This window comes from Aplidium turbinatum, chromosome 1, assembly GCF_918807975.1.
Source record: "Aplidium turbinatum chromosome 1, kaAplTurb1.1, whole genome shotgun sequence".
Taxonomy (NCBI): Eukaryota; Metazoa; Chordata; class Ascidiacea; order Aplousobranchia; family Polyclinidae; genus Aplidium; species Aplidium turbinatum.
Genome location: NC_137472.1, coordinates 60,762,438 through 60,788,958, shown reverse-complemented (window position 1 = coordinate 60,788,958; position 26,521 = coordinate 60,762,438). Strand labels below are relative to the sequence as shown.

At 40.6% G+C, this 26,521-nt stretch overlaps 2 protein-coding genes across 2 annotated transcripts; one reads left to right on the top strand and one right to left on the bottom strand.

Moving 5' to 3' along the window:
- Positions 1 to 5,052: 5,052 nt before the first annotated feature.
- Positions 5,053 to 6,796, bottom strand: LOC145768166 (uncharacterized protein F54H12.2-like). Its single transcript, XM_082579643.1, has 2 exons — positions 6,400 to 6,796; positions 5,053 to 6,317 (listed from the first exon to the last, which is right to left on the bottom strand). Exons 1-2 carry the CDS (start codon positions 6,794 to 6,796, stop codon positions 5,053 to 5,055), a joined length of 1,662 nt encoding a protein of 553 aa, XP_082435769.1.
- A 7,307-nt stretch (positions 6,797 to 14,103) lies between these two features.
- Positions 14,104 to 20,151, top strand: LOC145768158 (uncharacterized). The gene has a single exon (XM_082579632.1). It carries the CDS (start codon positions 14,104 to 14,106, stop codon positions 20,149 to 20,151), a length of 6,048 nt encoding a protein of 2,015 aa, XP_082435758.1.
- Positions 20,152 to 26,521: the final 6,370 nt, after the last annotated feature.

The window sequence follows — 26,521 nt, the reverse complement described above, 5'->3', positions numbered from 1 at the left end:
AGATACTTGAAACAACTCAGACACTACTACATCCTTCATCGGCACTACCAAAGAGTCTCCACCTCTCATTAGCGATACCAAAAACACTCCATCCCTCACTGATGCTATAAAAGATGATTCAACTCTTACTGGCAATACCAAAAACACGCTGCTATATATACCATCATGCTTCTTATGCTTTTACATGTGCAAGAAATTAATTTAAAAAACAAAGCTTTTTTAACTATTTTATCTTGATAATGAGCTGCCATATTGTGTATTTGTTCTGCAATCTATAGGCTACTTAATATCGTTGCTGCGAACACTTTATTTCTGTATAAAATCTGTAAATAATCCATGTTTTGATAGTCCATTACCTAATTACAATATGTGTGTGTTAGTTTGTTTTTGTGATGTTGTTAGGTTCAGTCGTGTTCTCATTGCTTTAAGAATTGGCGCTTCAATTGTTTCAGCAACGAGGAGGCGACTGATTCTTAACTAATTCATCTAGGCTATTTGTTTTACAGTATCAGGTTTGGTGGCCGTGCTTAACTATACTTATCGATGCAAATACCGCAATATTAGATCTTTTTATGCACGTCTTAAACCATTAAGGTTTTGCCACCTTTTCCTTTTGTTGGTTTTGTTACTGTATTTCTTTTTTACAATATCATTTCTTTTGCGTTCTGACAAAGAAAAATAAATTGAATTGAATTGAATTGAAATTATGACAAATTAATTGTGTCTTTCAGCAGGTGATCAAAAACTGATTTAAATTTAACAATGTTCCAGTGCTGAAACATAAAAACAATATTAAAAGATTAAAACACACATTTACTTACAGTACTCTTTCCATGGCGGACAAAAACCCAAAAACTAAATTTATTGAAATCTACAAGGCGTCAGGCGTGCCTTGCGGAAGGCAGTAGAGAGCACCAACAAAACAAAAAAAGGGAGCAAAGGAAACTGGCCGCTACACTATCTAAGAAAATATTACTGTCCTTATTGCTAGGAAATGTCCTTCTTTTTGATTTGAGTCCTTATTTTTTCTTATTTTCAACAATTAGTGAATAAACTTAGTAGAATGACAGCCAAATCCCTACTACAGTAAAACTAAACCCAGACCTGAGTTGTCGTGAGATGCACAAAGTATTTTTTACGAACAATGAGTTGCTGGAACACATTGTTTCTGGCAAACAATATGGCATGTGATATACAATGGCTCGTATAAATGCTGAGATTTGTTTAAAAACGTTTGTTTTATTTTGCATGAAAATTTAATTTTTCTGTTGTCCTTATTTTGGGGTCCATGTCGATGGCAACTCTGGGTATTGCAGTGGCGTATATTCAGAGTGTGTGCTCCGCACACCCATCAAACATGGTTGATTCATCAATCATCATACAGTTAAACATGCAAGTAGGCTACTTGGTAGCCTATATAAATGTTGAAGGCAGGGTATGCAAGTAGCCTAAGTAGGCTACTTGGTAGTGTATATTAAAGGTGATACAGGGTAGCCTATGCAAGTAAGTAGACTACTTGGTAGCCTATATAAAAGGCGAAGGCATGATATGCACGTAAGTCGGTTTCTTGGTAGCCTATATAAAAGGTGAAGGCACGGTATGTAAGTAAGTAGGCTACTTAGTAGCCTATAGGGCTTATAAAAAGTAAAGTCAGGGTATATGGACGACACAGGTACCGTATCAGATAAGTATTAGTGCTCAGTGAAGGCAGAACAGGTAGGGTGTTACCTTACTGACTGAAGCAAGTACCATAATTGGGTTCTGTTTCAGTGAAACATATAATCATATTAGGCCTAGTGAAGTGAAGGGATATTTAAAACACAATTCGCGATTTATTACAGGTATTCAGGACAGCAATTCGTAATAGTGGTAGTGGTAGCCTACCAGTCGTATTTTACGTTGATTGATTGAATGCAAATAATGACAACATACTAGTTGCTCCGGTGGAGTCACAGCAACGTTAAATCATAGATATCTTACATATAGATATGCAACTCAGTGGTGCGTAACGATGTTCGAAGGCTAACAGCGTAGCTGTGGCTGTATGCATTGACTTCAAACTTGGCACAGCAAAACAACTTTATTTTTAATATATTTTTTTGGTTTTTGTTTAAATAAAACTTTCTTCGTTTTCAAGTTGACGTATGGATTGCTTGTGATGACGTCACATTCTCGTTCCGCATGGACTGCTTTATGGAGATTCTGGCGATTGAAAACAAATCACAGTCACAGAGGGTACCTCTAAATACCCATTGTCAGGCATTGTCGGCTTTTTGGGGGGTTGTGGAACATTTTCAGGGGTTGTCGAACATTTTCAGGGGTTTCAGGCAGGGGTTCTATCCACTTTTAGAATTTGGGGGGGTGATTTTTGGACAGTGGGCTAAAATCGTCATAGTCATTACAACTTCTGGGGGGCTGCGCCCTCCAGACCCCCCACTGCAGCATCAGCTTCTTTCTGATCGAAGCACAGGGTTTCCAAGTCGTTTCACAAAGTATGTTTCGGAAAGGGCATTTTTGGGTAAGCAAACTGGTAGTCACTTAACAAGAAATAATTCTGGCACTGCAAATGACAACTCAAACCAATCATGAACTACGTTTTCCGTGACGTGAAAAAGGACGAAAAGAAGATGATACAAAGCAAATCAAGTGCTAGATTTTCTGTCAGCTGTTTGTTTATTTGTTTTTCATATTTTTATCCTGCATTGCGATAAAGCGGACTTGAGCGCTATGCATCGGTGTACGCCTTCTGACGTACACCTGACCCACGCTGCAGCCGACGACAATGTCTGTTTCCGGTTGTCTACTCAACTTATAACTTAAATTTGGTACTACCCATTACTCGAAATCGATCACTGGGTAGAGGCAATTATACTTATAGTGAAGTTTCTTCCCCAGAGAAACAACAGCAAGTGCGGGGGGTGGAGTCGAACATGCAGGCTCTCGACTGCGAGCCCAACGCGCTAACCACTCGGCCACTGCTGCCGACTAAGTTGGCAGCTGGTTGGCTTTTTAGGGGTTAGGGTTAGAAAGTAGTCATTTTATTGACGTGGGTTCGATTCTCACAACTGCTATTGCTCTTTTTTCTTCTGTAATTACCAAATAAAGTTCAAAACAAAGATTAACTCTCTGGCTAAGTGCGAGAAAGGTCACAATTGGACGGTAGCCTCTTATAACATGTTCTGATTGGTTGGCGGTGTCATTCTAGTCATTTGCAGTGGCAGAATTTTGTCTTGTTAAAGTGGCTACCAAGCAAACTAAGTTAAAACACAGTGTAAACGCCTGGCTCGTAGTTCAGGGTTGCCAAACCAAAAAATCATATTGAAATGAAATATATATTCATATTGATAAAAAATTCAAAATGTGCTAACAGCGAAAATATATTTTTCAAAATTTGATCAATAAAATATCATAAAACCTTTGCAAAGCCAAATGAGTGGGGGGTGATTTTGCATTGATCACCCCCCCACTCCAATTAGTGGGGGGGTGATCACCCCCCTCACCCCCCCTTGGATAGAGCCCATGGTTTCAGGTATTGTAGAGTAGGCTAACTACTTTCAGGCATTGTTGGGAATTTCTAGGCATTGTGTAGGATTTCCAGGCATTGTCGATCATTATCAGTGGTTGACAGGCTTATGAGGCATTGTCGAACATTTTCAGGCATTATCGAACATATTCAGGGGTTGTCGAGGATTTTCAGGAGTTGTCAGGCATTGTAGAGTAGCTACTTTCAGGCATTGTTGGGAATTTCCAGGCATTGTCTAGAGGATTTCCAGACATTGTCGATCAATATCAGTGTTTGACAGGTTTGGTTGGTGTAAAAGGTGTAATGGAACTCAAGAATTTGAAATCAATTAACCACATGAAAACTACAGAGATTGCAACTTTCATGTTTAAATATTCAAAAAGGCTACTTTCCACAACATTCAATGATATAATTATGTGTAAACAATCAAGTAGCCTAACAACAAGAAGTAATTCTCCTTATATTCCGATATATTGTAGAATTAACACTTGCAAACAATCAATACGGTACATGGGGCCAACAGTTTGGAACAAGCTTCATAAAATTGTTAACTTGTATTTTTTTTTCCTTAAAGAAACTTGTTTCTTTTCACCTGCATCATTTTAGCTTTTTGTGCTTTGCGATAAAATAAAATTGCTAACTTGTATTTTTTTTTTCCTTAAAGAAACTTGTTTCTTTTCACCTGCATCATTTTAGCTTTTTGTGCTTTGCGATAAAATAAAATTGCTAACTTGTATTTTTTTTTTTTTTTTTTATTGAACAAATTTCGAAAAGAAACTTGTTTCTTTTCACCTGCATCATTTTAGCTTTTCGTGCTTTGCGATAAAATAAAATTGACAACTCGTATTTATTTTTTTTTATTAGGCAACAACAGCAATATAATTTTAAGTGCAAAGGTAGAATTAAAATAAAAAAATAAAAAATGCATTGAAAGGTGAAGCAGGAAGATTTTTTTTTTCTAACTTTATGTTGAAAAAACAACAACATGAAATTGAGGTAAAAATGCAACAACTGTGTAATAGACACAAATACATAATAAAAAACAAAAAACTAAACAAATGTACAAATTAAATTCTTATTCTACAACGCCGGCGTACAAAGTCTTCAATAGCACGATCGTTTGCATTGAGATCAGAATGAAAATTTGAGACAATCGCCTTCATGGATACACCGCAACAGCGTTTTAATAGAAAATACATGCAATAGTGACCACAGACAAGCGACAAAGGTCCTTGAATTGTGGTGTGGTTCCAAATCCAATCGATCGAGTGGAGATGCATGAAATCGATAAATTCACGTTGGTAGGGTCGGATACCAAAAGAATCGAAAAATTCGCCTTGCTCGTGACCATTCAAATAAACAGCAGCCTAGTGTTCACCCGGTTGATCGCTTTCGTCGGTGTTGATGACAAAGGCAGCAGGGGGGGAGATACGTCTTGGGGCAACATGTCTCTCACGTAGGCTACACACCCTTCAAAACACGCTTTAGACAAGAGTCATTGAATAAAATCCTTGAAATCTGGTCCGAGTTCATGCCGAATAGTCGAATATGACACTTTTGTTGCGATCAATTTCTAGAAGATTGTCGTGCTCTGCATAGACGATGACGTTGATAGTTTGCTGTAAGGCTGTCGCAAAGTGAATTTCCAATCGCAAGTTTCCGTGCTTTATTAATTCGAAATGACTCGCCCCCGAACCAAGGTCCGGTGTCAAATCAAACGCAAACAGGGTATATCCGCCTGGATATTCCACTCTGGAGATATCGTTGCCTTCGTCTGCGTAATATTGATTTGTTCCTGTAAATAGGGAGAGGTAGCTGCGTATATATTTTCCATTTCCAAAGTCAGGTTGGTATGGTTTGGAAGGAATCTGCTTTCCGTCACGATACAAAGCCAAAAAATTTACAGAGTTGTGTTTGAAATCAAACGGGTTTCTGGCCGACAGACCGTTGAAAGAAGCATTGTCCACCATGCCGATCACCACCCTTCTTGGTAACTGACCGAGAAAGAGATTTTCTTTGGTGACGGTGAGATTGCCTCTTGGCACGGTAAAAGCTTTTGTTTCTACACGGCGGATTGGATACTTGGCTGTTCCAGACTGGAGCGCTTTGATGTGGGCGATTCTTACAGGGTCACTGGGTTTGACCTTTCTACAGAATAAAGCCACTTCTTGCAGCTTGACCTTTCCTGCCCCCATGAGACAAAACGCGTCGGAGGCTCTAGTCAATTTGAGCTTCATCTCGACTCCGTTGAGTAAATATCGATTCTGAAAAGTCATATCCAGATGCAATTTCCCTATCATGTCCACCGATCGACTTTCTTGCGTCAACGCCTTGCGTCGATTGAAGCCTGCATTTGCAACAGCGAGCGTATCAAACTTATCCTTAGAGTCCTTGTACCATAAGTTTGCAGAGAGCTGTGAAGATTTTGCAGGTCCTCCGAAACTGAGAAGAGTCTCCAAGTAAGCTCTGTAGGGATACGTGTGATTCGATTGAGATACCTGGGTGTTGTTTAGGCTTAGATTGATCTGTGACCACAGACTGTGCAACCAATTACAAACCGGAGCAACGGCATCGTTTTCGGCTAAATCTGTCCCGTCGTTTTTGACCACTTTAGCACGAACGTAGAGTAAGGTGTTGGCCAAATCGATGTAGTAGTCACCTTCCTCGACAATCAAAAACTCGACAGGACCGCTGTCGGTGAGAGTAGATTGCGGGCGATGTTCCACATAATGTCCACTTTCCAAACTGGTTTGGGTAGGTGGAACAGCAAACAAATCCAGCTCGGTTTTCAACCCTTCACAAGACTTTTCATGAATCAAGCTAGCCATCGAAAATGTCTTTTGATACGACCGCTTTCCGTCTACGTTTTTTCAAACTGTTGGATTTGTTGATTTTCTTTCGCCTTTTGACAGGCGGAGATGAGAAAAAGGTCTCGCGTGGTGGGATTTGATGGACCGGGGCCGCGACGCGTTTCAATAAATTGACACCAGCCTGCTTCGATCTTTGTAAAGCCGCTTCTTTCGCACTTTTTCCAGATAACACATCTGAAGCAAAATGTGCACCTGACCTGAGAACTTCTTTTCCAACCGTCTTTGCTCCTGACTTGATCAAAGGCAGGATCGCTTTTCCAAGGCTAGAAAATATACTCCCCAAACCATAACCGTTTTGATATTGGGCACCGGAAAAAAAACCTGGTGTACCGTGACCAACCTGGGAGACGTAGTAGTTTTCGTAGGCTCTTGCGTTGCAACAGAACTCGGGCTTGTGAGGCATTATAGTTGATGAAGACGTCTTTTCCGAAAGTGAAGCGTGACCACTACTTTTCCGGTCTCAAATTGAACTGGATTGCCCTGATCATCTCGCAGCGATATATGTACCGTGTCGAAGTTTTTCAGTTGAACAGGGTGATAATGCACTTTCTCATTTCTTCGGTAAATGTAATCACCATCTTTTCCTTCCACAGGAACTATACCCAGCAAAGGAGCTAAGGTGTCGCCAACCACCCTGGGTTCTACCACATCACAATACAAGTACATGGCATAAAAACCTTGATGTATGTCTACGTGACGTCTTGCTTCATATTCACCGCTTTTAAAACGCTTTCTATGAAACCCCAACAATTCAGCAAGTCCTTCACCCATCGTGATGTGGGCGCCGCTTTTGACCAACAAATTGATAAGCCTTGTGTAAGGATTGTAATACATGTGTAATAACAATTGCGTTCCAATTGTGCGCTTTAATTTCATTTCCAAGTATTGAAGGATTGCTTGAGGATTAGGGTAGTGACCAGAATCCAAGGCCACGACAGTGTCAATTACACCGTCTACATAGTGCAACCAATTATTGACTGAGTTGATAATGTTCCTCCAGGAGTGTGGATATTGGATTTCGGCGATACCAACCTCCCAATCTCCTTCCAAGTTGATCTCATTCGGTAGTCTGACCACATAATCCGTCAAGGTGTTGGAGGGGAAAAATTTCATGGAACTGTTACTCGGTAGGGTTAGGTAAAACATTTTTCTTTGGATATTTTATTTTGGGTTGGGGCATAACCAACCCTAAACAATTGGAAAGCAACACGATCCAAAGTTTGTGCGGGTCCTCTTCTAAACTCAGATTGTAGAGACTGAATGATATCACAATCAAAATGACAACCATTTGAAAAAAATAGACTATTTCACTTCTGGGAACGTTTTTTCCACACATTTTCCACTCAGCCATAACGCACAACACTCGCTTCGTCAATCCAGCAATTGAACTTGTCCGGGTAACCGAGCCACTTTACAAGGATCTGTTTCTTTCGATTCTTTTTTCTCCTCCCTAGAATCGCTTCTACCTTGTAGATGTCGTGATCAAATCTGTTTGAAATTGTTTTGCGATGCCACCGACCACCACACGACGACGTGGAAAGCGTATGCGAATCGGTTTATGGAGTGTGTAAGCGTCTTGAGAGCCGAGCCACGATTTTACAGGTTTGTTGATCACCCTACGTAGTCTTTCCTCTCCACCGAAGCTTCCAGGATTCCCGGCGTCATAGTAAATCAATCGTGCTGACGCCATGTTATCTTCTTTTTGAGACCAGGAAAAGGGTGAGTTTCACCCAACTCTTCTTGAAACTCTTTCAAACCGATCGGTTGAGAATTTTTGGATTTATGAACGACAGCCGAAATCAAATGTTTTATATTGGAGTTAGGAATCGCCTGTTCGTGAATCGTGAGTTCGCCTGATTTGTTCCAACCGAGAGAAGAATTGTTTTTGATAACGTCCACAAGACCACGACTTTTTCCGAGGTAGGTTTTTGCAACTCCTGCCAATATGTCATCCTCAGTAAAATGTTGTTTCTCTTCAAGAACAATCTTGGTTGGAGTGTTGACATACTTTTCACGATAAACAATGTACTGCTGCAAGATTTGATCGTAGAGTTTCACTTTTTCACTCGTGGTCAGATCAGAACGAGAAAGAATGTCATTCATTTTGGAGTCCAACTCACTCATCGCGTTCAGCAAAGGAGGTTTTTGCATGTTCTTTTCTCGCATCGACTCTAGAAGGCGTGGTTCCACAAGGCTCATCTTTTTGACACTCTTCATCTTGTTATTTTGAAGCCAAAGTGCCGATCAACCCAGCGATCGCAGGAACAACGGCGGATAGGAGAGCTCCCAGAAAACCTCCGTGTTGAATAATCTGTCGTTTTTTTGTAAGACTGGTCTTCTTTTTGGCCAGCTCACGCAAAGGTTTCTTGTATTTAAGCAGATTTGCCTTTTGCTTTGAAGAGATGGGGACGTTGCCCTTCAACACGTTGTAGCAACAATCACAAACACACTTAATCAATTCGTTATCTGCTGACTTTATAACCCCTTTAGCAACATTAGGATTCGCTTTGGAAAGAAGTTTGAGTGTGTCGATGTGTCGTTGTAAACGAGCGGTCATCATCGAGGATTGGGGACGTATACAAAATTGCTTTCTCCTGGAAAGATGTCAGTTCGCAATCGAAGTTTTTCTGGGGTGCTTTGTTTAAAATCCAACAGTAAATAACCGAAAGGTTTAGATGTTGCGTCTGCAAAGGCTTCTTGAAGAACACCCGTTTGCCTCGGATAAGCTTGCTTTGCCAAATGAAGTATCTGAGAGTTGTCTCTAGGGTTTTTAAACACCACCAAATAGTGTGCATTGAGACTGATCGTCCGGTGTTCTACTCTAATTTCTTTGTTTATTCTTTATACATTTGAATTTTAATTTCTTTGTTTATTCTTTATACATTTGAATTTTGACAGGTGAATTTACACAAAAGGTGGGACTTCTGGCAACCCTGGAGCTTGAACAACTTGACGTCATCATAGAAACAAACAACAGTTCATTGTCACACATGAGTGGTTCTTGTCACACTTGAACACTCATGTGGAACATGTTTACCATACATCTGGCAACCCTGGAGCGTCATCATAAAAACAAACAACAATTCATTGTCACACATGAGTGATTCTTGTCACACTTGAACACCCATATGGAATATGTTTACCATACATCTGGCAACCCTGGAGATTTATTTACTATACCTCTGGCAACCCTGCAGAACTCACATTTCTTTGTTTATTCTTTATACATTTGAATTTTTTTTGGCGGGTAAATTTATACAAAAAGTGATCTGGCAACCCTGGAGATTTATTTACCATACATCTGACAACCCTGCAGGAAACAAACAACAATTCATTGTCACACATGAGTGGTTCTTGTCACACTTGAACACTCATGTGGAACATGTTTACCATACATTTGGCAACCCTGAAGATTTATTTACCATACATCTGGCAACCCTGCAGAACTCACATTTCTTTGTTTATTCTTTATACATTTGAATTTTTTTTTGGCGGGTAAATTTACACAAAAAGTGATCTGGCAACCCTGGAGATTTATTTGCCACACATCTGGCAACCCTGCAGAACTCACATTTCTTTGTTTATTCTTTATACATTTGAATTTTTTTCTGGCGGGTTAATTTACACAAAAAGTGATCTGGCAACCCTGGAGATTTATTTACCACACATCTGGCAACCCTGCAGAACTCACATTCCTTTGTTTATTCTTTATACATTTGAATTTTGGCGGGTGAATTTATGAGTGTTTTTTTTGGTTTGTTTCTGCGGTGACGTCACAGCATGGCATATGGGGGTCCGAGATGGGGTACTACTTACTACTAACTTATTTTTGTGTTTTGTCAACCAAGGTTTGTTTGAAATTGTTTCAAAATGTTTGAAAAAATACCTATTGACTTGGTTTCGATCACAGATTGTATCACCAATATGTGAACAGCACTGCAAGTTTATCGGTAATAATGATGATTTGATTATATTGAAAGTCTGCTGTTAAATGATGAACTGGTATCATTCTTAATAAAAATTCGGGACCGACAAAAAATATGGTACTTAACCATAACTGCTAGAACAACAGTGGTTGCTAATTGTTTAGAATTATATTAAGCTTTCCAAAAAATCTTTCTTCCGTGGTAAGACATACCAGGCTTGATATAGGCTTATATTTTGCTTATCAAAAGAAATACCGTACCGGTACTTGTTTCTGGCTACTTTGCAATGTATCTAAAATAGTTTTTAAGTTAAACCTTGCATATTATTAACTTTGGATGCAATTCTAGTAAGAACGCTCTCTCTCTCTTCACTATCCATGGGTAAGTGATACATTAAAATTTGTTTATTTCCATTGTAACCAGATCTGCAATCTGCATCCAGTAACACAACACTTTCTGCCCATTATCACTTATCACATTAACGCTAGCGGTGTCTCCAAACTACGAAACATATTAAAATCACATAATTTAGACTAATTAGCTTGGATTCAATTTTAACTCATGTACGGTACTAAACATATCTAACACACTAGCCTGCTGGCTGGTGGCCTCTGCAGCTTTAATGCCAGGCTAATCTAGTTTCACACATAAAAACCTCAAATTTTCGGAAAAAACTGCATGGCCTAGTTAAAATTTATTGTTATTAAGCATATTTAGCTCCCTGAATAACAATGCACTCGCAAAAATCAAAAGCACTTTGTGTGATAGCTAAAAACCTCGCTTGAACCATCCGCCTCCAGTTTTCGACTGGAGGCGCGCGGTGTCCAGGCCTGTTATAGAGATCGTCTTGGTTCTTCTAGACGAGAACTAGCCTTGAGCAGCATATAGACGATGCGTTGTACAGCGCTTGGTTATGCAAAAGAATAACTTAAAATATGATTCGGATATGCATTGTAGTTATCAAAACATGTTTGTTTTTAGAAGGTTGGAACGCAGAGTGATACAAAGATAAGAAAAACATTTCATAAAGTTACAGAATTCTCATAAAGTTGCAAAAGTGCTTGTAATTAATTAAGTGTAGGCTACAGTAGGGAGGGCCGTTGGAAACAGATCGCTTAGCAACTCGAGTTTCTTAGGAGGTTTGTCGAGTAAATGGCGAAATCGAAAACCATTTTTTAATTGAACGCCAGGAAGACGGTGCACAACACGGACCTAATCGGTAAATCACCCCATTCCAGGGAAATTGCCAGGGTTACCATACCGTCCTTATTTCTAAGATTTGTCCTTATTTTGAAGAACTCTATCTAAGAAAATATTACTGTCCTTATTGCTAGGAAATGTCCTTCTTTTTGATTTGAGTCCTTATTTTTTCTTATTTTCAACAATTAGTGAATAAACTTAGTAGAATGACAGCCAAATCCCTACTACAGTAAAACTAAACCCAGACCTGAGTTGTCGTGAGATGCACAAAGTATTTTTTACGAACAATGAGTTGCTGGAACACATTGTTTCTGGCAAACAATATGGCCTGTGAAATACAATGTGTTACATCGTATCAGGGCACTACGTAATACGTAAGGTTTTGTGACGTCATAATTATGTTCTGGCTGGCTGCAGTTATTTTAGCGGGCTTTCTGCCTTTCTTGCGGCATTCTTTGCAGCTGCAGCAGTCGTTCTGTGCTACTGTTTTTTAGTCTTGGTTGTCTGTAGTACATTACAGAAACTAACTGAATTCTGTTCATTTTTTCATATTGCTGTGGATTAAGTAATAAGTTGTAATGTATACTTACTCTGTTACTGTAAGTTAAGATCATATAATGTTGGGTACCAGAACCGCCTGTCTATCAATCAATCACTGGTTTATTTTTTTTTCTCAAATTATCACGACAAATGCATTGGTACATTACATAGAAGAGAGAGAGGAAGGAAGCGAAAGACCTTATGAGGTCACCAAGTCAGCTTCCACCCCGGCGGCAGTACCGTATTTTACATAAAAATACTACCAATGAAAATTATACTGAAAACACTTAGAGAAAATAATGAAACGTTGAATAAGGTTACAATCGCAATGTGGGGGTTAGTAAATGCAAGCCAAAACATGAGAAGATTGTATATGAACATAACAAAACAAAACAAAAACAGAGAAATCAAACAAAACACAAATTAGATCCCAAAAGTTGTCAGACACGTCAGATCAATTTCACTGAAAAATACACAACAGAGTTACATTGAGCAAGAGTAACAACCGACCAAGTGCGTTTGATATTGCTTTTTGAATGAAAAGGGAGACAAACATTTAATTTCTGAAGGAACCTTACCCCATGCTTGGGGTCCCAAGTACTGTAGCATTTTTTGCCCGGAGTTATTATTAATTCTTGGTAAGAAATATTGGGATTTTATCTTGTGGCGAGTATTATGTTGATGGATATTATTTAAATCATTAAAATAAGCACTAAAACAATCAGGTAGAAGTCCATTTTTATATTTGTGCATGAAACTGGCATACTCAATTTCAATTAAGTCATTAAGCTTGGGAACATCAAATTTAACATATAATAAATTTACAGAGGCATGTCTAGGGTAAAATAAACATGCTCTGAGAGCTTTATTTTGAATAACTTCTATGGGATGTAAAATAGATTTATCAGCCCTACCCCAATTTATTAATGAATATTGTAAATGAGATTGAAAAAGAGCAAAATAAACAACACGCAATGTACTAAGTGGTACAAAATGTCTGAGCTTATATAAAATTCCACAAGTTTTATTTAGTTTTGTGCGAAGACAAGTTAAATGTGATTTCCATGATAGCTTGTTGTCAAGGGTAACACCAAGATATTTAATTGAATCTACTTGTTGAATAGGATTTCCATTAATACTTAATTGAAAGGATTTGGCTTTGAAAGGATTTTTACATATTATCATGTATGCAGTTTTTGAATAGTTAATTGACAGCTTATTTTGTCTCATCCAAATATCGACAAATTTCATTTCTTTATTTACTCTTTTTTGAAGGCAAGTTAAGTCTTTATCTGTCATATGTAAATTGGTGTCATCAGCAAATAATGTTGTTTTAAAATTTGTTGCATTTGGTGAGTCATTCACATATAACAGAAAGAGTAATGGCCCTAAAACAGAGCCTTGAGGGACACCACAAGGCTCTGTCTGTTGAAGCTGTGGTAAAATTATTCGGTAAGTTTGTGCTAATTTTCTAGTTGATATTGTGTGCAAGCTAATCGGCTATGTATGTCGGAGATTCGTCGGTAGGCTATAACTGTACGAGTGCTCGGCCTATAGTCTTATATGATACGTGCTGCTTATTACGTCTGTTTTTATATATGACTTAGAGTCGTGTAGGCATAGCTTTGTAGCCTACTACAGCAGTACTATACTGTATTAGTTTTGTGTAATTTTTTACGTTTTTCTTACGCTGTGATTTTCGTTTCAGAAAACCATAGCCTGCGAGTTCTATACTCAATAAAAGGTGTGCGTTTTGAATACCAACTTTCCCGTGTTTTGATCCGCGTTGTCAGCTTGCGTTTCGTGATCTAACATAAAGTTTTCGAATAATCTTTTTCGGATTGCTGGAGTTGAACTGGATTATTTTCCCGCTCCAGAATACCCTTGGATTATTCTCCGAAATACTCGGACTTGGATTATTTTTCTGAAATATTCAGAATTGGATTACTGAATCCTCAAGTACTCCAACATTGCAACAAACGATCGTAAGTTACGTTATTCTTGATAAGATAGCAAGTTTTTTATCCTCATAACTGACATTAACATGTCTTATGTTAATGAAGATAACTCGACTGAAGTAGTTGATGGGAAAAAAACAAATACTCTACTTACGCCTGAAGATGTTTCTGTAACTTTACAAACCAACCATGAGTTATCCCTGGATCCCACCTCCAAACGGATAGGTAAATTTACAGAAAAGGGCCTCAATTATAAAACAGAGGAAACAAAACGCCGATTTTGGCGTAGTTGTGCCGGCGTGAAATCAGCTAAACAAGTTCTAACAAGACTAACTGTCACGACCAAAGAGCCTGACAATATACGACAGGCCTCTACCAATCTGTATAAAGCTTTCGATGCAATGTCAAATTGTTTTGGCGATCTCGAACAATTAGTTGGTCGAGAATCCTTAGGGGAGTTTGAACAAGTTCTCAACCGCACTGAGGCAGAGGTAGAAAAGGTCGCTGAATTGGCACAAACGGCGATTCAGTGCCTTTCGTTTGAATCAGCAAGAAGCGAATCGTCTTCTGCTTCCCGCCACTCAAAATCTAAATCCGCTTTCGGTCTGAAATCTACTGCGACCAATGCATCAAATTTTTCTGTGCAACAAGAGCGCGTTCTGAATATGCAAAAGTCAGCCTCTCTAAAGGCACAGTTGCCATTCATAGATGAGCAAAATAAGTTGGACTCCCAAGCTAAACTTCTTAGCGTCAGACGGGAAATAGCTGGGCTAGATGCCGGGATAAAAGCTTCACGAAAAGCGGAACAGACTCTAAATAACAATCTTAGTTTGGATGATGCACTTTTAAATTTACCCATCGAATCTAATTTTGACAAGCAACAGAGGTTTTTTGGCTCTACTGAGAACGAAACCTCTCCTGTTAAAAACGAACCAGCCTGTCTTCCCAAGGCTATTGTGAAATCTAAAGTTAATCACAGTCCCAGTCAACCCGTAGAACCCGTTGCTGATTTAGAAGCTATCACTAGCAAACCCCAAGCTAAGACCAGCGCTGCTACCGTCCGCTGTGACGTAGATGCAATTGACCCTTACTTTACTTCTCAAACCCCCAAGCCCGCTCAACAAACTCCTTTCCCTAAGAGGATCAGCGTGTCACATACTGATTCTTTGTATGACCATGACTTGAGCCATGCTCCCGTAGGTAATCAGGACACTAAAATGTTAACTACCATAGCTAGCATAGTGAGCGAGGTAATGAGTGCTCCCAAATTGGAATGTTTGAAATTTTCGGGAGACCCCCTTCGGTATATTCCATTTAAGCAAAGTTTTTCTGAGAGTGTGGACAAGCGACAATTCTCGCCTCTGCAAAAGTTGAGTTTTCTTCTGCAATTTACTGAAGGAAAGGCAAGGAGGGCCATTGACCATTGTTCCAATGTAACACCCCCAGACGAGGGATATGAACTCGCACTCAAAACACTGTACGAGCGGTATGGCCGACCTCAGGTGATAATCTCTGCCTTCAAGCACAAACTTTTTAGTCACCCCTCGATCCGTAACAACGATAGAGAGGCCTTGCTTGATTACGCTTCTACACTGAGAAAGTGTTTGGAAACGTTACAGAGTGTCGGCAACGTTACGGAGCTTAACAATAGTCTCGCCGCTTTTGCCGAAAAGTTGCCTTTCCGAATCCAGGAGTCATGGAATCGGCACTTTGCAAAGATATCTTACAGAGATCAAAGAGCTCCCGAATTTTCGGATTTGGTTGAGTTTGTGGAAGGGGAAGCTAATTTGCTGAATGCCTACCCTGAACCACTACCTATCATTCGTCATGCCGACAAACAGCGGCAAGGTACGAAAACTATCCCAAGAAAGGCTACTTGTTCCAACGTCGCAGTTAACGAAGTTTCGCAACTAAAATGCTACTACTGCGAGCAGCGACATGTTATTACAAAATGTGAAGCTTTTCAGGCACTCACACTGAAGGAGCGAAGGGACATCCTAAATAGGAAAAGCCGGTGCTTTAACTGCTTCCATGCGACCCGAGAGTGCCGCAGGACACATTCGTGCACAGTAACCGATTGCAAAGGGCGGCATCATACTCTGATGCACAATTTCAATCCTCGGAAGCCTAGCAATGACAAACCGAAGGAATCCCAGGTGGAGTCATCTAACAGTGCTGAAGCACATTCAACAAGTTGCACTGCGAATGCTCACGGTGGAAGATGTTACTTCAATGTAATTCCAGTGAAGGTTCGAGCAAACGAAAGAGAGATCTGCTGCTATGCATTTCTGGACTTGGGTTCAGACACTACCTTCTGCCACAAGAGGTTAATCAAAAGGTTGAGTTTAACGGGTGAACCCAAACGCCTTGCTTTGAGCACATTAGTACAACACCAAGATATCTACAAGGGCATGAGTGTGAATTTCGCCATTACATCTTTAGATGACAGGGTCACATTCGATATATCAAACGCAATGACTATTGACAACCTTCCTGTTCATCCCAATTCAATTTTGTCCGAAGAAGACAGGAAGTCATTTCCTCATTTGAAAGGCTTGGATTTCCCTTCCCTAGATGGTGCTACCGTAGATGTCCTGATCGGAAATGATGTTATGAAGGCTCATAAAATCTTGGACGAAAGAGAAGGCAATGGCAGCCAACCTCATGCCATCAGAACTCCACTCGGTTGGTCACTCATTGGACCCGCTGCTGCCCTTGGTCGAGCATGTAACGCTTCAGTTCATTTCATAAGGACTGATGAAGCGTTCGACCAGGACATTCAACGATCCTGGTACAAGGATTTCGAGCCGGATGAATTAAACTTTCCTACTTCTGTTGAAGATCGAAAGGTGCTTACTCTCCTGGAGAAAAACGTCACAAAGGCCGATGGACACTTCTATGCTCCTTTACCCTGGCGCGATGGAGTTGTTCTGCCTAAAAACAGTCAAATCATGGCGGAACGACGGCTATCTTCCACCAAAAGAAGACTTGAAAACGATGGTGCTCTGAAGGAGAAGTATGTATCTCAGATGAATCAATACATACGTCGGGGCTACGCTGAGGAGGTACCACCTGGTGAACATGATAATAAATTATGTTGGTATCTGCCACATCACCCTGTATGCAACCCACACAAACCGGACAAGGTTCGCATAGTGTTCGATGGCGCGGCCAAGCACCATGGCACAAGTCTGAATGACGCTCTTATGCAAGGACCTGATCTGGTCAACAGCATTATTTCCGTCCTTACCCGCTTTCGTAGGGAGCGTGTGGCCTTGGCGGCTGACGTGGAAAGCATGTTCCATCAAGTACGACTCAAACCAGATGACCTCGATTGCTTCCGATTCTTGTGGTGGCCCCATGGCAATCTATCCTCTCCTCCTACTATTCACCGTATGCTGGTGCACATTTTTGGTGCAACTTCCTCTCCGTGCTGCGCTACTTTCTGCATGAGACAAAATGCAGTTTGGCATGGATCGTCCTTCAATCCCCTGATTTCCGAGATTATAAATCGCGACTTCTATGTTGACAATTGTTTGACGTCAGCTGATTCTGAAGAAGGTGCCGTGGCGTTAATGCAAGGGTTGCGAGAGTTGCTGTCTTTGGGCGGATTTCGGCTCACAAAATGGATATCTTCAAGTCAAAGGGTCATCCAGTCCATTCCACAGGAGGAGAGAGCAAAATCGATTACTAACGTTGATCTGGAAGGTAACATGGAGGAACGAGTGTTAGGAGTTCACTGGAACGTGTCTTCTGACGAGTTTGGCATCAACATATCTGACAATTTGGAGAGAAAAGTGTTTACTCGCCGTTCAGTTTTGTCTACGGTTAATTCTCTCTACGATCCCTTGGGCTTCGTGGCTCCAGTCATATTGATCGCTAGAATTCTTCAGCAAAGAGTGATTGAACAACAACTTGATTGGGATGACGAATTGCCAGAATGTGATGTAAGTGAGTGGAACGGCTGGCTGCGAGAACTATCTAAGCTTCGCGATGTAAGTTTGCGTCGATGCCTTAAGCCAAAAGGTTTTAAGAAAGTAATAAGCTATCAGATCCATCATTTCTGTGATGCCTCAACTCGAGGATATGGCTTCGTATCTTATTTGCGGCTGATCGATGAAGACAGTGTTATTCACTGTTCGTTCCTGTATGGGAAGGCGAAGGTTACCCCTCCACGCTCGGAAAGCATTCCCAGGCTGGAATTGGTTGCAGCCGTACTTGCAGTAAAAGCAGATCATTGGATTTGCAAGCAGTTGGAATTTCCTAACTGCCGTTCCATATTTTGGACGGATTCCAGTGCTGTCAGGCACAGCATTTCCAACAAAACCAAACGTTTTCGTACGTTCGTTGCTAATCGTTTAGCTAAAATTCACCGCCACACAGATCCCACACAGTGGAGACATGTGAACACTCGTGACAACCCAGCAGATCATGCATCAAGAGGATTGTCGGTTTCTCAGCTACTGAAGTCTAATTGGTTAAAAGGACCCCAATTTCTGTGGCAAGCTGAAGACAAATGGCCAGAACTTCCTGAGGTTAAAGCACTTGATCCAGAGACGTTGCCAATTGATTTTCAACCTCTCAAAGTTTCACATGTTGCTTCTAGCCAGCCACTAACCAGCTTGGATGATGTAATTTCCCGCTATTCCTCGTGGAATAAGCTAAAGATCGCAGTATCGTGGCTAATTCGTGTTTTTGGTTCCAAAAGAGATAAATCAAAGGTTTCGAAGACTCGTATTACTGTTCAAGAGATGCAGTCAGCTGAACAAAGGATTGTCTCGTATGTTCAGCGCACTACCTTTCCTCTCATTCATGAGATGCTTGCTCAACCCAATTTTTCACACAAGGAGCTGAAGCAACGAGCTAAAGACTCACCTGAACTCCGAATGCTGTCAAAAATTGATCCTTGGATCGATGAACATGGCGTACTTAGAGTTGGTGGTAGACTGGAACTAGCCCCGGTTTCATATGATTCTAAACATCCGGTTATTTTGCCTTACTCTCATCATTTAACTACGCTAATTATCCGTCACTATCATCAATTAGTTGGGCACTCTGGGTTGTCCCATACCTGGACTGCTATCCGTGAGAAATTTTGGATCTTGAAAGGAGGTGCCGCTGTTAGGAATGAGCTCAGCCGATGTACTCTGTGTCGCATGAGACATGCTCCTAGAAGTCGACAGATCATGTCTGTTCTGCTTGCTGCGCGACTCAAGCCAGATGAACCACCATTTTCATATGTTGGCATCGACTATTTTGGGCCGTTTCTCACCAAGAGAGGCAGAAGTCTCGAAAAACGCTTTGGTTGCGTTTTTTCATGCCTCACGATGAGAGCTGTGCACATTGAAATGTCATTTGATTTAAGCACGGATTCTTTCCTTAACTCGTTTCGCCGTTTTATTGGCCGAAGAGGAAAACCGAAAGAAGTCTTTTCGGACAATGGTACCAACTTTGTTGGCGCAGAGCGAGTGCTTCGTTCCGCTCTGCAGGAGTTCAATCAATCCCAGATTGATGGTTATTTTCGGCAACATCAAATAGTCTGGAAGTTCAACCCGCCTTCTGCCAGTCATATGGGGGGAGCGTGGGAGAGGACTATCCGATCGATTCGCCGGATTCTATCTGCATTGACCAATAAGAATCAAACATTGACTGACGATACCCTTCAAACCCTTTTTACTGAAGTGGAAAAGATCTTAAATTTCCGTCCACTAGTGCCAATCGTGATGGACTCTTCAGCAAAAGAGCCTTTAACGCCTAATCACTTATTGTTGGCCCGCTCTGATGACAATTTGCCTCCTGGTTTGTTCGATGCAAAAGATGCTTATGCTCGCCGCCGCTGGAAGCAAGTCCAGCATTTAACTAACCTTTTCTGGAAGAGGTGGCGTCGAGAATACTTGCCAACTATCGCTTTACGCTCAAAATGGCCAGACCGTGTACGCAATTTGCAGCAAGATGACATTGTGCTAGTCGTAGATGACAATGCTCCCAGAGGAAAATGGCGAATTGGCCGTGTTGTTACAACGTTTCCTGATCATCGTGATGATGTGCGAGTCGTCGAAGTGCGAACCCAGATGGGTATCATCAAAAGGCCAATTCAAAAATTGTGCCTGATCAGTGAATCTGATCCAAGATGAACTGGTGTACATCTCTGTTGTCGTAATAGGACGTCGACCCCTAGCGCGGCAGAGATGGCACTACAATGTACATAACAACAGGATAAAGTCCAAACTGCAGCAGTTGCTAGCAGATGAACTGTGAACGTTTCCCACATGAGCTGTGTCTTGAATTTTAAGCTTGCTTTACATAACATTAGTATAGCTAAATCGCCCATCTCTGATGCCACGAAGAAGTCATTACACCTGTAGATAAGATTGATACTCTTGCACGTCATAACACCATACACGCGTCGCACACAAGACGCTACGTAGTGCAGCGTCGTAATTGTTTTTGTGTTTTGTCGATGTTTGCTTTCTTGGTTTGTAAAAAATGTATTTTGGTTACCATTTTTTAGGGGGGAGTATGTTACATCGTATCAGGGCACTACGTAATACGTAAGGTTTTGTGACGTCATAATTATGTTCTGGCTGGCTGCAGTTATTTTCGCGGGCTTTCTGCCTTTCTTGCGGCATTCTTTGCACCTGCAGCAGTCGTTCTGTGCTACTGTTTTTTAGTCTTGGTTGTCTGTAGTACATTACAGAAACTAACTGAATTCTGTTCATTTTTTCATATTGCTGTGGATTAAGTAATAAGTTGTAATGTATACTTACTCTGTTACTGTAAGTTAAGATCATATAATGTTGGGTACCAGAACCGCCTGTCTGTTGAAGCTGTGGTAAAATTATTCGGTAAGTTTGTGCTAATTTTCTAGTTGATATTGTGTGCAAGCTAATCGGCTATGTATGTCGGAGATTCGTCGGTAGGCTATAACTGTACGAGTGCTCGGCCTATAGTCTTATATGATACGTGCTGCTTATTACGTCTGTTTTTATATATGACTTAGATTCGTGTAGGCATAGCTTTGTAGCCTACTACAGCAGTACTATACTGTATTAGTTTTGTGTAATTTTTTACGTTTTTCTTACGCTGTGATTTTCGTTTCAGAAAACCATAGCCTGCGAGTTCTATACTCAATAAAAGGTGTGCGTTTTGAATACCAACTTTCCCGTGTTTTGATCCGCGTTGTCAGCTTGCGTTTCGTGATCTAACACAATGGCTCGTATAAATGCTGAGATTTGTTTAAAAACGTTTGTTTTATTTTGCATGAAAATTTAATTTTTCTGTTGTCCTTATTTTAGGGTCCATGTCGATGGCAACTCTGGGTATTGCAGTGGCGTATATTCAGAGTGTGTGCTCCGCACACCCATCAAACATGGTTGATTCATCAATCATCATACAGTTAAACATGCAAGTAGGCTACTTGGTAGCCTATATAAATGTTGAAGGCAGGGTATGCAAGTAGCCTAAGTAGGCTACTTGGTAGTGTATATTAAAGGTGATACAGGGTAGCCTATGCAAGTAAGTAGACTACTTGGTAGCCTATATAAAAGGCGAAGGCATGATATGCACGTAAGTCGGTTTCTTGGTAGCCTATATAAAAGGTGAAGGCACGGTATGTAAGTAAGTAGGCTACTTAGTAGCCTATAGGGCCTATAAAAAGTAAAGTCAGGGTATATGGACGACACAGGTCCCATATCAGATAAGTAGGGGAAAGGTGTGTATTTTGAACCCCTTAAAGAAAAATAAGCACAACTCAGCCAACTTCCGGTCAATGTGTATTATTTTTCACCCAGATACAGTCTAGGTACTTGCAAACCAGTGTAGAAAATATAAACCATATACAATAAAAAAATACAGAATAATTAAGCAATAAAAAATGTTCAAAAATGGTCCAAATTACACATATGGTGTGTATTTTGGACCATTGGGGTGTGTATTTTGGACCATTGGAGTATGTAATTTCAACTGAAGTTGCTTGAGGTCTTCGAAATAAAATTTCTGGATGACGGTTCAAGAATCCCTTAAGCCAATCTTTTTCAGCCAGACCCTTTTCACTGTTGAAGCGGGTATTGATATTATTGGCAGACGCAATGTCATATGCAAGCTTTCTTAAATCTATGGCCCCTAAACCATAAAATCTTCACTCCATTTCCAAAACATGTTTGACCAGTTGATCTTCAATATTTTCGGGAAGATCAAGTTGTCGACCAATGGTTTTTGACACTTGTGTAGCATGTTTATTGGTAGCCTGTTATGGACATGTTTTAACACTACAGCTTTTGGAATTTTGAACTGACGCGATGCTGCATAGGTGAGATGACTGGTCCAAATTACACACTGCATGCACTGTTAAAAATTACCAACTATGACTTCCACACTTGGTTACAAGTCTTGTAATTGAGCACAACATCTTCTTATAGGTTAAAGATAATACCAACATCATATCAGACTCAAACGTCATGCCAATAACGTCTCAGCGCTTAGCAATCAACTCCCCAAAATAACATCAGCATACCCAAAACCACAAATTCCAATCTCCCGTCCACGTTTCTAAACCTAATGAGCTGAGTTTTTCACATCCGGGCTATTATTATTTTTTCTTTCAAGCTGTTCAAAAATACTGACAAAACGATTTTTATTTTTTGAGTTAGGGGACTGGTCCAAATTACACACTGGTCCACGTTACACCACTTTCCCCTATTAGTGCTCAGTGAAGGCAGAACAGGTAGGGTGTTACCTTACTGACTGAAGCAAGTACCATAATTGGGTTCTGTTTCAGTGAAACATATAATCATAATAGTGAAGTGAAGGGATATTTAAAACACAATTCGCGATTTATTACAGGTATTCAGGACAGCAATTCGTAATAGTGGTAGTGGTAGCCTACCAGTCGTATTTTACGTTGATTGATTGAATGCAAATAATGACAACATACTAGTTGCTCCGGTGGAGTCACAGCAACGTTAAATCATAGATATCTTACATATAGATATTAGAGATGCAGCGAACCCAAAATTTTTATCCGCACACCGCACCGCCACTGACTCATCTATCCGCGCACCGCACCGCACACCGCAATTTATCTGGAACTTTGACACTGCACCGCACCGCACACCGCAAATTACAAAATTAAAAAAAAATATTTTAACGAGTTATTGTTTAGAAAGTCAATTGTAGGAAAAAGCATCCATGGCATATAACTGGTAACCTAGTACCAATACAGTTGTGCACTAATTGGCCAGGCTAACCAGATCATATTCTCTTATCAGCAATGCATCTAAGTTCTAAGACATAATACAAACTAAGACAAATAGAATGTTCCTGGATCCAGTATCAGGACTTTTGAACACTTTTTGTAAGCAATAATGCAATTATAATGCCAGTGGCTATATGAACTACACACACAAGAGTAAAACTTATAGCCTGAACTCACTGGGCTAACTGATATAGTAAATAATGCGGTAGTTGCGCTAGGCCTATAGCCTGGTAACTGAGCTTATCAGCTAGGCTACTAACCAAAAACATTCGTACAGCTTCCCTGACAAGCAAGCCCTAAAACCCTGTCAACTGCAAGCCATTTGCAATTTGCATTTGCATAGCTTTCCATCTTAGGGTTTCCGAAGGGAAAAATAACTGATCCGTGTTTCCAATTTAAATTTGAAGTTTCATAGCTGATTCTTGAAAAGTTGAAAGTTTACGTTTACGAAAGTTTAATTTCTTGAAAGTTTACGTTTACGAAAAATTAATTTCTTGAAAGTTTACGCGGCAAGCGGCGCGGCGCGGCTTTGTCATTTCAACCTTCCACGCGGCGCGGCGCGGCACGCGGCGAAAAAGTCAAAAGCGGCCGCGTACGCGGCGCGGCGCGGCGCGGCTTGCATCACTAATAGATATGCAACTCAGTGGTGCGTAACGATGTTTGAAGGCTAACAGCGTAGCTGTGGCTGTATGCATTGACTTCAAACTTGGCACAGCAAAACAACTTTATTTTTAATATATTTTTTTGGTTTTTGTTTAAATAAAACTTTCTTCGTTTTCAAGTTGACGTATGGATTGCTTGTGATGACGTCACATTCTCGTTCCGCATGGACTGCTTTATGGAGATTCTGGCGATTGAAAACAAATCACAGTCACAGAGGGTACCTCTAAATACCCATTGTCAGGCATTGTCGGCTTTTTGGGGGGTTGTGGAACATTTTCAGGGGTTGTCGAACATTTTCAGGGGTTTCAGGCAGGGGTTCTATCCACTTTTAGAATTTGGGGGGGTGATTTTTGGACAGTGGGCTAAAATCGTCATAGTCATTACAACTTCTGGGGGGCTGCGCCCTCCAGACCCCCCACTGCAGCATCAGCTTCTTTCTGATCGAAGCACAGGGTTTCCAAGTCGTTTCACAAAGTATGTTTCGGAAAGGGCATTTTTGGGTAAGCAAACTGATAGTCACTTAACAAGAAATAATTCTGGCACTGCAAATGACAACTCGAACCAATCATGAACTACGTTTTCCGTGACGTGAAAAAGGACGAAAAGAAGATGATACAAAGCAAATCAAGTGCTAGATTTTCTGTCAGCTGTTTGTTTATTTGTTTTTCATATTTTTATCCTGCATTGCGAGAAAGCGGACTTGAGCGCTATGCATCGGTGTACGCCTTCTGACGTACACCTGACCCACGCTGCAGCCGACGACAATGTCTGTTTCCGGTTGTCTACTCAACTTATAACTTAAATTTGGTACTACCCATTACTCGAAATCGATCACTGGGTAGAGGCAATTATACTTATAGTGAAGTTTCTTCCCCAGAGAAACAACAGCAAGTGTGGGGGGTGGAGTCGAACATGCAGGCTCTCGACTGCGAGCCCAACGCGCTAACCACTCGGCCACTGCTGCCGACTAAGTTGGCAGCTGGTTGGCTTTTCAGGGGTTAGGGTTAGAAAGTAGTCATTTTATTGACGTGGGTTCGATTCTCACAACTGCTATTGCTCTTTTTTCTTCTGTAATTACCAAATAAAGTTCAAAACAAAGATTAACTCTCTGGCTAAGTGCGAGAAAGGTCACAATTGGACGGTAGCCTCTTATAACATGTTCTGATTGGTTGGCGGTGTCATTCTAGTCATTTGCAGTGGCAGAATTTTGTCTTGTTAAAGTGGCTACCAAGCAAACTAAGTTAAAACACAGTGTAAACGCCTGGCTCGTAGTTCAGGGTTGCCAAACCAAAAAATCATATTGAAATGAAATATATATTCATATTGATAAAAAATTTAAAATGTGCTAACAGCGAAAATATATTTTTCAAAATTTGATCAATAAAATATCATAAAACCTTTGCAAAGCCAAATGAGTGGGGGGTGATTTTGCATTGATCCCCCCCCCCACTCCAATTAGTGGGGGGGTGATCACCCCCCTTGGATAGAGCCCATGGTTTCAGGTATTGTAGAGTAGGCTAACTACTTTCAGGCATTGTTGGGAATTTCTAGGCATTGTGTAGGATTTCCAGGCATTGTCGATCATTATCAGTGGTTGACAAGCTTATGAGGCATTGTCGAACATTTTCAGGCATTATCGAACATATTCAGGGGTTGTCGAGGATTTTCAGGGGTTGTCAGGCATTGTAGAGTAGCTACTTTCAGGCATTGTTGGGAATTTCCAGGCATTGTCTAGAGGATTTCCAGACATTGTCGATCAATATCAGTGTTTGACAGGTTTGGTAGTCATTATGGAACAGTTTCAGGCATTGTGGAACATTTTCAGGGATTGTCAATCATTTTCAGGGGTTGTCAGGCATTGTAGAGTAGCTACTTTCAGGCATTGTCGATAATGTCTAGGCATTGTCGATCAATATCTGTGTTTGATAGGTTCGGTAGTCATTATGGAACATTTTCAGGGATTGTCGAGCATTTTCAGGGGTTGTCAGGCATTGTAGAGTAGCTGCTTTCAGACATTTGTTGGGAATTTCCAGGCATTGTCTAGGATTTCTAGGCATTGTCGATCAATATCAGTGTTTGACAGGTTTGGTAGTCATTATGGAACATTTTCAGGGATTGTCGAGCATTTTCAGGGGTCGTCAAGCATTTTCAGGGGTTGTCAGGCATTGTAGAGTAGCTACTTTCAGGCATTGTTGGGAATTTCTAGGCATTATCTAGGATTTCTAGGCATTGTCGATCAATATCAGTGTTTGACAGGTTTGGTAGTCATTATGGAACATTTTCAGGGATTGTCGAACATTTTCAGGGGTTGTCAGGCATTGTAGAGTAGCTGCTTTCAGACATTTGTTGTGAATTTCCAGGCATTGTCTAGGATTTCTAGGCATTGTCGATCAATATCAGTGTTTGACAGGTTTGGTAGTCATTATGGAACATTTTCAGGGATTGTCGAGCATTTTCAGGAGTTGTTGAGCATTTTCAGGGGTTGTCAGGCATTGTAGAGTAGCTACTTTCAGGCATTGTTGGGAATTTCTAGGCATTATCTAGGATTTCCAGGCATTGTCGATCAATATCAGTGTTTGACAGGTTTG